Source organism: Parasteatoda tepidariorum, chromosome 7 (assembly GCF_982258835.1).
Source record: "Parasteatoda tepidariorum strain Cologne lab strain chromosome 7, Ptep-v5.0, whole genome shotgun sequence".
In the NCBI taxonomy this organism is placed as follows: Eukaryota; Metazoa; Arthropoda; class Arachnida; order Araneae; family Theridiidae; genus Parasteatoda; species Parasteatoda tepidariorum.
The window spans coordinates 58,621,935-58,636,067 of NC_141761.1; the positions used below are offsets into that span (position 1 = coordinate 58,621,935).

Genomic DNA, 14,133 nt, shown 5'->3' on the forward strand with positions numbered 1-14,133 from the left:
TTATTTAATTAGGTAATAAGTATTATAAGAAATTTATTAATAATTTATTTCAAAATTCCTTTATAACTAAATTATAGCCAGTTTTTCAATCATTTTATTAAAATAACTCACATAAAGGGTACTTTTACTCATTGTTTAAAACCCAATGATATTTCATTGAAAAAAAATTAGGGGCTCCTGTAGCTTTAAGTCCAACTAATAAACAAACTTTTTACAATGCTTTCTTTTTCAAATGACCATTAAAACACATCACTCATTTACTAAAAACACACATTTGTGACAAATATTGCACTGAAAACTTTAGTATTAATATTTCCTACTTTACAGTTTATATTTAGCAAAAAAAATTTTAAATTTAACCAAAAAATTATAGATAATAAGAACACTAAAAAAAATAGGAAGTATAGAATTATGTGTATCCTTTTTTTTATTATCACTTCAGATTCAAAAATATGAGAGATAAACCCATAATATAGAACTTATATTAATTATGACAGACAATACCAGTCAATCAGAAAATTATTAAACGTCAAAAAATAAAATCATAAAAAATTCATAATTATAAAATATTCTATTTTGTATGAAAAATTTCATGATTTAGTTAAAATTAACAATATTTCATGATTTAGTTAAAATTTATGAGGTTAGTTAAAATTTAACAATAATTTAAAATAAGCTATAGGGCATAAATTCATACTTTTCTGGTCTTGGATTTCTTTGCCTTTTATTTCGAGCATCTCCTACTTCTGGAATGTTTTTCCATTCATCTTCAGTAACTTCAGCCAAATCTCTCTGAGAAAAATGAATACAAAATAAAATTATTCATTTGAAAAACATTGAATTAGTCAATCTAAAAATAAAAACTTAAAAAGCTGAAAATTAAATTACCTTTAGATCAGAAAACTGCATTTGAATCTTTGGCCTCTCTTGACGATATCTTTCTAATTCCACCTTTAATTTGGTTTCTCTAAAAACATTGCAAATTAAACATCCTCAAATCAAATCATTTAATCAAATGATTAGTTGCAAGAAAATTGGTGAAAATAACTATTTATTTTAAGAAATTATATTAAAATAAATAAGAGTCAAATTGCAAACTCAAAGAGAAGAAAAAAATTAAGCAGAAAAGATTCAAATTTATTATAGTGCTTTCCCTAGCATTTTTAGAAAGGTGGCCCACTCTGCCTGTTCTTTCTCAGAGGCAAATGCACACTCCTTGCCCTTTTTGTAAAAATGCTGTCGCTTTTTTCGTTTTTTTAAAAAAAAATCTTTTTTTTATTTTAAGAAAAGAGATAGCAGTTAGCAGAAACCAGGATAGAAATTTTGCACACTTTGCCCCTAATTAAACCATATCAGGTTTGATATCATATCAGGGTTCTAAAAAGAAAAATTAGTCATATATGTAATTTTTTACAAAATAGAAATTTCATAAACATTTAGCTTTCAAATACAAGCCTTTTTTTTTTTCTTTTTGTTTTTTAAATTTCTCCTTAAAAGAAAAGACTTGAAATTATGAGAAACGTAAATTTTCTGTCAACTTTGAATTTTTTATGTTATAGTTTCATTTAATTTTTTTTCAGTCTTTTGAAATTAATTTTAAAATATTTTTAAATTTTTTTATGTAAGTCATTTAGGTTTTTCGAATAACATTGATTTACAAAGCAATGATTGTACATTCCCTTTCAGCTCCCAGGCTGCAGGTTGTAAACCCTAGACTAGAACAAAAAATTCTAAGCAAAATAGAACTAAAATAACAAACCTATATTCTTTTCGTTTTTCATCCATTCTTTTATCTATGGCTTCATAAATAGCATCAGCTTCTTCATCATCTTTATCATATGGATCCTTACTAAACAAACTACCACCATAGCCAGCAAACTAGGAGTAAATATTATTTTCATAAATCATAACAAATTATAAGAAAGTTTTCAAAGTGGGAGAAAGAAAAGTTTGTAATTTTGAAACCTATGCATACTTCATCATAATTAGAATCATTTAAATCTTCTTCATCCTCTTCTTCTTCATCCTTTTGTTGCATTTTTTTTCTCTTATTGGGCGGAGCATGTCGATCATCGCTAAGATTATAAATAGTAACTTTTTTTAAAAAATAAAGCTTTAAAATGCAATGCTATAGCAAAAATGCCTAATAGTTTTAGAGTATAAGTTGCAAAATTAAATATAAAACAATATTTTCTGACCTATTAATCTATTTTCTTTCAGAAAAGTAACAAAATAACAACGTATTTGTTCACAAAAAAATTAACCTTTATAAAAAAGTATAGCAGATCATATCTTAAAATGCATAGATAAAGTGTCGTTCATTCAAAAGTGTTAGGAATTTTGAAACTCCCAAAATGGAATGAAAGATTTCCAGAAACAATTCACGATAAAAGATTACTTTCGGAGTATTGCTGACATATGGAGTCAAGTAAAAAAATGAAACCCTGGTCAATGCTTGGCATAAGGTTAGGCTGGCATCAATTTTTCATGGTGGGAATGAGAATAATAATAAATTTCTTGGCTTTCAGGTGTCTTAGAATTACTTGAGTATGAAAACTATTTTAAGTGCTACGAAAAACCAGGAAAAAGTTATAGAAGACTATTAAAATAAGGATAAAAATGTGCTAATGATGATCCAATCAATGGATGATAAGATTGTTAATGAAGTGCTCAACGAAAGTGATACCCACACATGTTCCAAGTCAGAAGATGATGATACAGAAAAGGTAGAAAACATTTTGTTTGATAATTGGATAGAGTTAACAAAAGAACTTATAACTGGAATGGAACAAATATCACTTTTTTAAATAACCCAACATTATGTCATTGTATAAATTACTATAAAACTTGATATTAGGAAAGCTAATGTATTTAAAACAAAGAAATATTAATGAAATATTCAAACCTATAATACCCAGGGTACAAATATGATTGATGAGTTATTCCAACCAGTGAGAACTATTTTACTGCTGTGTTTTTCTCACTAGTTGGCATAACCTGACATTTTGCATTAACTGCTACTCTTGCAAGCGCAGCCATTTTATATAGCTAAAGAAAGTGTATTGTGAGAATCAGAAATGCATTTAGATTTTAATAAATAGGCTATTTGAAATTTTAACAACTTTTCTACTTGATCCTAACTCAAACTTAGCACTTATTTTATTTCCTATCAAAAATACTAAATATAATTCAACAAATAATTTAAAAGAAAGAAGTTATATGATAGAAGTATAACAGAATGTGAGGTTAGACAACAAACAAATGTAGATGTCTGATATAGCAAAAGATAATTTTGCATAAAATAAATAGTAATATAATTAACATTCTTCTTGTATATAATAATTAAATATGTATAGCTCAAAATACAGTTTATTAACTATGAAGTAAAATAAATCAAATAATTTGCTTACATATTTGAAAATAATGAGATAAAAATATTAAACACAAAATGGTGAGTAAAGTGTATTTAAAAAAAGTTGTATAAATAAGGTATACAAAGTTATTACAGCACAATTTTACTATCAAACTAAACTTAAATCTTAGATTATTTGAGAACTTTCAAATTCACCAATTAATAGATAAATAAAGGTATTTTCACTAAGATCAAAACATACATAAATATTGTGTATGATTACTTATTCATGATATTTTTATTTAGAATATAATTTATTCGAATAATAAAAAGAGAATAAAAAAAAATTACATGTTACAAAGTATTTTACTACTATGAGTTACCTTCTATAACACACTTTAAATAAAAATAATATGCACAAAAATGAAAGATCATGTAAACAAGAAAAACTAAATGCTAACTTACGGTACATCACTCGCATCTCGAGCAGGACCAATATCAGAACGAGTCGTGAAACCAGTAGCTCTGAAATAAATAAAAAAATAACATTACATAAAACAATTTAAAAGAGTTGGTGAATTAAGAATAATAAGAATATAATATAAAGAATATGAAATAAATCATTTAAAACTAAGCTCATAGTTCAAAAATATTTCTGTTGTCAATGAAAAAATTTTTTTGTGACTAATGTAAACATAGTTACAAAGTAGAGTAACACTTAAGTACACAAATGCAAAATATAGCAGAACAATGTATAGAACAATTTTTAAGAATTTGCCCATTTTTTTACATATTTCTAATACAATGTTATTCTATTGTACTTAATACTATAAAACAAAACAAAAAATATTTATTACACTTTATTCTTTAAAGACAAGCATTATTCAAAAAAATAATTTGGACTAATAAGCCTTTATCAAGGATGGTAAATAAAAGTGTCGTTAAAGAGATATTAATATAATTGATAATTTTTAAAAAAATCCATCATCTAGAAAAAAGACAGAAGATAACTTTAAAAATCAAGAATTCTTCCAAAAAGTCAAGAAGAATTGACAGCTATGCATGATACAAACTAATACTTTGAAATGAAATGTAATTGCATTTTGTGAAGGATGTTTTGTCTTCTACATTATTTTATTATTATTATGAATCCTGGAAATTTTTTGCTGCTGCTATGTTTTCACAATCTGACCATAAAAATTTGATTCAAACTCCTTTAGAAATTTCCCAGCAACCGATTTTTCAGAAAGTTTTTCCATGACCTGTCTAATAAAATTCAATTTGCTTTCATGAACAATGTAAATTGGACCATAATCTCTCTTCGAATTCAAGATTAGTGATAATGGAATTTCGAAACTTAAAACAGCTCCTTCTTTATTCATTTGATTTAGTATAATTTTTTATAAGATTAATATTTTCATTTCAATTATGCAGAGTGCACTTCATAAGCATTTATTTTCCGCCTGATATCCTTTTACAGCTTCTCTAATTTAGAACTTGGCACAATTATACAAAATCAAAATAGTTCGTTTATTTTTAAATTGTTTAGAATCAATGAAAAATTACAAAGCATTGTTAAAGAATATTCAAGTCTCTAATATTTATTCATTTCAAGTTTAGTTACTTTCAACACAAATTAAGTATATCATTTTAAATCCTACAGATTCATCTATTTCATTAACTTGTTCACGACATAAAGCAACTATCGAAATTTTTCATGAGTATTTAAATGATAAATAATGAGGAATTTCAAGAAATAAAAAAATTATAAATGTTACTATTTTTAGCTAAAATATAGTAAAAGTTGGCTTTCATATAAGTGTTAGTTTTAATTAATTAACCCATATTTAAAAAAAATATGGGTCCAATATCAATATTTTGAGTAAATGTCCTAACCTTTACTGCTACATATTTTTGCCTGTTATTCTGTGGATAACTATTTTGTTGTCAGATAAGATCAATTTATCAACATTAGTGGCTGATATTTAGGATGCAATTTATTTGAAAAATTTATTTATCTACTAGTGTATAATTTATGTAAAAAAAAATATCTATGAGTAAAAGAATAATATATATAGTGTTATTTACAGTTTTTATTTTAAATTCAAATTCTTAATCTGTTGTGTCCATAATGTCAAATTTTGTTAAAACATTCCTGTTTGGAAGAAAATGTTGATGGCAATATAAGAAGTGAAAGCTACAAATGATGCCTTTCTTATCATAAAAATATCACTTACTTCATTTTTCCATAGATATAATACTTGTTGATTGAAATTTTAAAATTAACATAATTATACTTCTCAATTTTTTTTTAAATATTTATTGTATTATGTTACTAAAAATAATTAAAGCAGAGCAAATACAAAAATTATATTGAAACATAAAATTTGATCAAGACTTTTAACTTCACATATTTTTGAGAAGAAATTAATAACTTAATTACTTTCACTGAAAATTACGTTTTAGTAAAATACTATTAAACATCAAACAGCATAACAGTAAAATACATCCTTAAAAGCTAAATGATTCATCAATAATTATAAAGTTTGAAATTTCAGCATTTCAATTTAATTTTGGTGGAACTACCAGATAAAAACATCACGTATTAATCACATAGATGGCTTACTTTAACCGAACTGTTTATAGAAAAAATAAAAACAGGTTCAATTACCCTCTTCCAACACCAGCAACATAACCAAGAGGAGCTGGCACTCCAATAAAATGCTTTTTCTTTTGGCTTACTAAAACACTCGGTGGTGCAGCTGCTGCCATGATGACAACTCAGACTGAAAAAATATAATATTAATTAGCATCAGATAATTTTCAATTATACAATACCATAATCTAGGAGTGCACAACCTTTTTGAGTGAAGGGCCACTTGCACAGCAGGTTGGCTAACGAAGGGCCGCACATGTATTTAGACATATTAATGACAAATGTAATAATGTTTATTTAAACATTATACACTGGTTATCATAAATTAAGGAAAATTCACAAAAATCGCGATAACTCAAGAAATTACACATGGAATTTTATGAAACTTACCCACAATATACAACACATAGTAAGGTATTAAACAACATAAAAAGAAATTATCAGACATTAATAGTAGTATAGAAATTAGCACATGTATAAAATAAACAAATTGGAAGTATCGGTTTGCAATAGAAAAAGTACCTTTAATATGGAATATGATTGCCTCTAGAAGCAATACAGCACAAACAGCGATGTGTGATGCTTTCAATTATGCGGTCTATCAGTTCAATAGGAAGTGAGAGCCATTGCTCTTGTAAAGCAGTTGCAAGCGTGGCAAGGGTCTGAGGGGTCGGATTGATGGCAGATACACGCCTCCCTAGAGCATCCCAAACGTGCTCGATAGGATTCAAGTCCGGGGATCGAGCTGGCCACTCCATGCGAGTAATTGTTTCCTGTTGAAGATAATCATCAACAATGCGAGCTCTGTGTGGTCTTGCATTATCGTCCTGTAACAGGAAGCAATCACCAATTGCCCCGGCATATGGGCGCACATAAGCATCAAGGATGTTGTCTCGATAAACCTGAGCATTCACGGTTCCCCTTGGAAAGACATGGAGGTATGTGCGCCCTCCTAAGGATATGCCTCCCCAAACACAGACACTGCCTCTTCCGTATGCATCTCTTTCACGGATGTTTGATGGATGATAACGGGTCCCAGGTTCTCTCCATATCAAATAACGTCTACTGTCACTTTCTAGACTAAACCTGGACTCATCCGTAAAGAGAACAGGCCTCCATTGATCTGACGTCCAGTGGACATGTTGTCGGGCCCACTGCAAACGGTCTCTCCTATGGCGTGATGTGAGCGGCACGCAAATGGCTGGTCGTCTCGCATACAGACCACCTTCGTGGAGCCTTCTGCGCACAGTTGACGTTGACACCAACCTTCCGGTGGCTGCAGCAAGAGAGGATCTAAGATGTGTCGGAGTAGCGGTTCTATTCCTGCGTGCACTTAATGTCAAATATCGGTCATCGGCACTGGTCGTAACAGTTGGCCGTCCTTGACTGAACCTCCTAGATGCCGAATCTGTGGTTTGAAATTGCCTCCAAAGTCTATGAACCACAGATGGACTCACATTTAGCCATCTGGCCACTTCTGATTGACTCTGCCCTGCCTCTAGTCTCCCGATGGCTCTCCATCGTAGTTCTTCAGGCAAATGATGCCTAGAGGTCATTATTACGAATTGGCTATCTCAGATTTTCAATGTCGCAATCACAGTAAAATTTGTGTGCTTTCTCTCAAACTTGGACTTTTATGCTCCAGGCAGATGACGTAAGCCGAGTGCAGCGCCACTAATTTGCATATTGCAATTTTACTCAGCTACTCTTAGTGGACAACATATGCAAATTTTGCACGGTTTGGCTTACTTTTGAAAGAGTTATCGCTATTTTTGTGATTTTTCCTTAATTTATGATAACCAGTGTAGTTCCATTTTTTTATCAATAAAAAAAACTTGCTATTGCTATCATTTGAACAATAGATTTATCAAAATAAATAAACATTGAAGAAAAGAAAATTTTTTTTTTATCATATCATGCAATATGAAAACTCATTTTATAATTAAATTCTAATAAATTAAAAAAAAACTGCAATTCCCACTGAAGGAAAGTAGGAAAAAGTTTAGTCGTAATTAAGTAATATAAATTCAAATTGAATATTTTAATTGAAGAAAATTTATAGGTTTTAAACAAAAGCCTAAAATAAAAACAAAACAGAGATAGTTCAAAATAAAATTCAATGCATATTTTGTAATGTACTTTATTATTTTATTTTATTAATAATTAGATTTTTTATATCGTAAACATTTTCCTTTTTTTATCGAAAAAGTTCACTTAAACAACAAAAAATTGAAATCTAAACTACAAACAGTGAGCAGTTTAAAAATTCACGTTTTCCGCCATTTTATGAATTTCTCAAGTTGCAATAACATTGCATTTAAATTAAGGAGGGATGTAACGAGTATTTGGCAGAATATTTTTTAGAAATGTATTTTACTAAGTTTCTTTTATTTCTGAATTTTTATAGATATTACTTGTATAGAAAAGTGTGATTTTCAGTATTAAAGTTTTGTTTCAGGAACTGAGAAAAATTTGTTTTTTCTGTTTTTCTTTTTTTAGGCATTCTTATTATGACTCAGCATTTTTTTTAAAAATAAAGTTACAAATAAAATTTATTTTATAGCAATTTCTTTTCTTCTAAAATTATGGCAATGAGAAAAATTTAAATTGAGATTTTCGGCATAAGATTTTCACTTAACTACATTTTTGAACTACATTAAGAACATTTTTTCTATCTTTTTATTTTCTTTAAATAAAAAAAAAACTTTTTTCAGACGTTTTCATTATAACTCAGTAATTTTTAATAGCATTTCTGTTGACTTAATTCTTTTTTCTTGGCTTTTTCTGGTAATTGGAAAACTGAGATGTTCAGCTTTAAGAAAATTTTTCAAAAATTAAGATTGATTTTTATGTTCTCTGTTTCGCTTTTCGTCATTTTCAAAAACGTTCTCGATTAGCCTTATTTTTTAGAGTTAATTTATGAATGCGTTTTTCCGGGAAATATTATTCTCAGTCACAAATAAAGTGCACAAAAAGTGATTATTTAAATTTGCGATCTGAAACTCGCGTCGCAATAAAAATTTGGAATTTTCAAAATTACGTAGAAAAGCGGAAATAACTGTTTAAAAAAAATCATTTATATTTACGATAAATTCGGCTTCAAGAAAGCGCGTTAAACGTACATTTACTAAAGAATCTGTTAAAATTGATTGTGTCAAAACGTGATTACTTAAAAGTGCGATTAAAAATTGCCATTTTTTAAATTTTTTTTTTTAATTGTGTTTAGAAGCTCTCGCGGGCCGCACTTCAGTAGTCAAAGGGCCGCATTTGGCCCGCGGACCGCAGGTTGTGCACCCCTACCATAATCAATGATCAATCAAAACGAATTTGTAGACAAAATGTATTTTGTTTTTTTCTAGAATGTATCAATTGTATATGAAACAAAAAATAAAAGTATAAGCCTAAAAACACATGGTCCATGCTCACAGGCATTTAAAGTTTATCACTAAGGTGAGCTGCATAATCACTAAGGTGAGGATGTGGGTAGGAAGCAAGGGTTTAAGCTCTATGAAGTAGATAAATGGGAGGATAATTCCTGTACATGAGCACATCACCTCTCTGTATTTTTGTATAATTTAGCGATAATCACTAACAAAAATTCCTTACATTGAAGGGAAAAAATATAAGATAGTAAAAATGCAATAAGCGTATGAAAATTAATTACAATATATGACTGTGTAGAAAATAAAATATAGGAGGCATTTTTGTTACTTTATAGTGTTTATGTTAAGGATACTAATTTAAATATTTTTTATGAGATATGAGAATTAAAAAATTATCCAAAAAGAAGTGTTTTTAAAATGAGCAAAAAGAAAGAAAAATGTGACATATTTTCATATTTAAAGTCAGAGATCTGTTTAGAAGAAATTTGGGTCCGTTAACAGATCCTTCACAAAATATCTTTTCATAAAAACAGACCCTTCACAAAATATTTTAATTTAAAAACAGACCCTTCACACAATGATTTTTCTTTTAATCGGACCCTTCACAAATTTGTTTATCTTTGTTATTGTTTTGTTAATCGAATAAACCCTTCCCAGGGGGAGAAACAAGAAAGACGGATGTAAACGAATTAAGTTTTGTCTTCGGCAGAGGCTTCTTCCATTATTCGTCCTAAATTAATATTCTGTATTCAGCAGTATAGGCTAAATACTAAATATCTGTATGCTGCATCTCTAATTTAGAAGCAGAAATTGCTGTTTATTTTTGAAAATTTATTATTTTTTTTATTGTAATTTTACAGTGCTGAGCATAATCTTGTATCTAATTACAATTTAAAAACTCCTTGAAAAAGCTTTTTGCAATAACCGGACCCTATTTGCACAAATTCATAAAAGCAGGACCCTGGTTGAAAGAATGTGACTTAATGTTTATTTTATATTCACAAATTACGAATAACGTTTCACAAATTACGTTTTTTTCACAATTTTACAAACACAGGACCTTTCACAAAATGTCTGGACAGACTCCTAAAAGTAGTACAATACTGAAAGTAGCATTCGACGAGCGTCAACACAGTTAAGGGATATTTTACATATCTTTTATGAATACAGAAAATAACTAGTTAGTATACTTTCTTAGGTAATTTTAGAAGCTACCACTCCTCTTAAGAACCATTTTCCACATTACAAATATTTCGCTGTTTATAAACCTAGCTTTATAATTGGAAATTGGATACGAAAATCTTTCCAACGTGATGAAAGTAAGGAGAAATAAAAGTTATTTAACAAAAGTTTTTTAAATAACAATCAACATTTTAAATATGAAAATCTTATTCAGTTTTAAGTACCATAATCAATTACTTATAAGATGTAAAAAGAAATAACCCGGTAATCCTCTTTTCGGTTCTGAAAATTTCAAAATTCAGAATCATAGCAGAAAAAAAATCTGTTCTTACCGTATACAGGTGAATAACAAAATTATTGCTTTCTTATTTTATTCAGATAACAGCCAGCTAACTACTTCTAGGAATATCTATAAAATCAAATGCATATTACCAAAATTAATAAATATATCAAATTGTATCTTTTTAGTCACGATTTCGAAAAACTGTTGTTAATTTTAGGGATGGTGTACATAGATGATGTAGAATAGTCGGTGCTTTTATTGCTTTTAGCTCAGGTGGGGTGGAAAAGAATAAAAATTAAGGACTTATAGCTTGCATAGACGAAGCATCATTTAGCAGGATTGTTGCTGAAGTTGTAGTTAATTTACGTCGCACTAGAATTGCACAATAGGCTATTTGCGACGGTCTGGGAAACATCCCTCAGGATGATCCGAAGACATGCCATCACAATCTTGATCCTCCGCAGAGGGGATGGTACCCCCGTTTCGGCAGCCTGACGACCAGCTCGCGAAGTCCAGAACTACTTTACGGTAGAACAGTTTAACGAGGACCAACACCGCAAACCCTTGGATGTTACGCAGACTAACCCAAGTGGTCACCCACCCGCACACTGACCGCAGCCAGTGATGTTTGACTTCGGTGATCTGCTGGGAACCGTGTCTTAATGATCAGTCCACTGTGGGACGCAAATTTGTGGAAGCTGGACAGTGGGCAATGGACTAGAGCTGGACAATGGGCTATTTTCGATGGTCTGGGAAACATTCCTGAGGATGATCCGAAGGCATACCATCACAATTTTGATCCTCTGCAGAGGGGTTGGTACCCCCGCTTCGGAAGTCCGACGATATGCACGCGAAGTCGAGCACTTTACGATAGAACACTTTCACGAGGACCAGTAAAGCGCACCCTCGGTTCCTCTGCAGACTGATCTTAGTGGTCACCCAATCTCTTACCGTCCGCAGAAATACGTAGTTTTTAGTTTCATATAGTTTCCTAACTTAAAAGTTTTAATATATTAGAAAATCAAGACAGAAACTAGCAGACTTCCTTCTTCTATGACTCTCCACACGCTAATGATGAAAGCATGCGAAGTGTTACCATAGGTAGAAAGTTCTGCTGTAAGCCAACTGTAGCCCATTTCAATTGCCAATAACTTTTGATCTACTGATCGGATCTTCATATTCTGGGACTTTACTTGCTTGAGGAGGTGACCTCAAATATGCTAATTAATAAGTGAAGATGATATTTTAAGTTACAAAATCAAACACAAAGAAGTATTTTCGTTGAATAAACATATCATTTTTTAATTTTTTCTTTTTCCTTTTTATTTATTAATTTATTTATTTGACGGATTCAGATTTTCGATCTCGAAAATGTAGGGGGTAGGCGTAATCCGGAAAACATAGTCCCAATAGTTTGGACAGGAAAGCGCTTCAAAGTTTGGACCCCTTATTGTTAATTTTATTTTTTGCATATTTCGTTATATCTCGGGAACATTTTATGCAAATCGAAACATTTTTACACAAATTATAAAATTTGTCTACTAAAGATAATTGCATGCAAAAAATAACTTTTAGTAAGTATTTATTATTTTTCATTATTTTATTTAATAATAGTCGAAAAAATTAATTCGATTTCTCTGGAATTATTCAATCAATTTTACTCATACTTTTTTTTTTGTCTAATAAAATCATATTCTGTAGAATGATGCAAAAAATTGTATACCTTGCAAGTCAAACAACTTTCGAGTGTTATTAAATAAAATAATAAAAATTTACTAAAAGCTATATTTTACATGGATACATCTTTGGATAAACGAATTTTATAATTGTGTTAGTCAAAAAATTTTCAATTCGCTTGAAAAGTTCTCGAATTATGGTGAAATACACAAAAAGTTGAATAAATAAATAAATAAAAATGAAAATTAAGGGTTCCAAACTTTTGAACTTACCCCTGATCTAACTGTTGGGACCATAATTCCAAGATGGCTGCTAACCCCTATAATTTTGGAGTTAAAAATCTGAATCCGCTGACGAAAAAAATAGTTTATTCAGAGAAAGTACGTTTTTGTGTCTGATTTCGTAACTTTAAAATATCGTTTGCGTCTGCACTTAATAGTTAGCACATTTGAAGTCATCCCCTCAAACCATTGAGATTGAATTACTAAAGGTGAAGATCCGATCATTAGATCAAAAGTTATTCAGGGTGGTCCGTTTATTTATTATTTATTTATTATTATTATTATTGCACATTGTAAGACACACTAAGAACAAAATCACTACATCGGAAACGCAAAGCAGCAATCCTCATCACATGAACATGGCCTTTTTTATACCGTCAACATGTGGAAGTATAGAGACGACCTGCACTGGATCACTTTTTCTTATAACCGTCATTGAACAGTCGCCCAATTTTAAGTTTACGGCAAGAAATGTTCAATTCCGTAGCCTTGTAATATTGAACCTAATCCAGAAGACAAGGGAAATCCTGGATATTGGGAAAAATTTGCTGGTATTGGGAGAAATTTTCCTTCTCTGAGGATTTTTAGATGGAACATTTGCGCTGAATGGAGAGGAAAACCGCTAAAATTTCCCACGGTTAGCCTGACGACTGGGGACTTAACCCATGATCCGTCTACCACTGATGATATTTTACGTTAATATTGTGTTCGGGGCGAACCAGATGCGGAATTTGTATCAATTAGCGGGATTCGTAACGATCGCTGGGATATGAACCCGGGGATTCGGTTCTTGCAACTTATCACAAAAATGTTCACAAGATGATCTTTACAATGTTAATTTTTCCCCAAGTTAGAGACCGGCCTAGCCAAGGGGTAGGTATAAGAAGAACAAAGGTGTTAAAAGTAAACAAATAAATATTAATAATAAGAAGGTGAAAGAAAGAACAATTGTCCCAAGAAATGATACAATTCATATTCAACATCCGGTTCAACAGGTTACTGTGGTAATCGACTCTTTTTGGACAGAAATGAGAAAACCAGCCTGGATATTTACAATAAAAATAAATGAAATGACTCGAATTATTTTTGTTAGTTCAACGTGTTACGCACCTTGCCTGGGTCTGAAAGAGCCAGTTTTGTTCGCGATATCAGTAAACAATTTTTTCCGTAATAAATTATCTACGTAATAAATAAACTTTCTATCATTTTACCGCATTTCAAAACATTTAAGCTATATTTTGCGACGTTTTTATAAGACCTCTATTTGCTCTCCGCTTATTATGGGCATTTTTGAAAGCTTTTTGCAAACTTTCGTTTTC

At 30.2% G+C, this 14,133-nt stretch overlaps 1 protein-coding gene across 1 annotated transcript in view; it reads right to left on the minus strand.

Moving 5' to 3' along the window:
* The window catches only part of Prp6 (pre-mRNA processing factor 6), a 34,140-nt gene extending 23,024 nt beyond the window's left edge, over positions 1-11,116 (minus strand). The window contains exons 1-7 of the mRNA XM_016070754.5: positions 10,906-11,116; positions 6,024-6,138; positions 3,818-3,877; positions 1,976-2,075; positions 1,760-1,878; positions 889-967; positions 698-792 (exon numbers count right to left, since the gene is read on the minus strand). Of these exons, the coding sequence (XP_015926240.1) occupies positions 698-792; positions 889-967; positions 1,760-1,878; positions 1,976-2,075; positions 3,818-3,877; positions 6,024-6,124 (554 nt within the window). The 5' untranslated portion in view covers positions 6,125-6,138; positions 10,906-11,116. The remainder of the gene's footprint in view (positions 1-697; positions 793-888; positions 968-1,759; positions 1,879-1,975; positions 2,076-3,817; positions 3,878-6,023; positions 6,139-10,905) is intronic.
* Between the last annotated feature and the right edge of the window lie 3,017 nt (positions 11,117-14,133).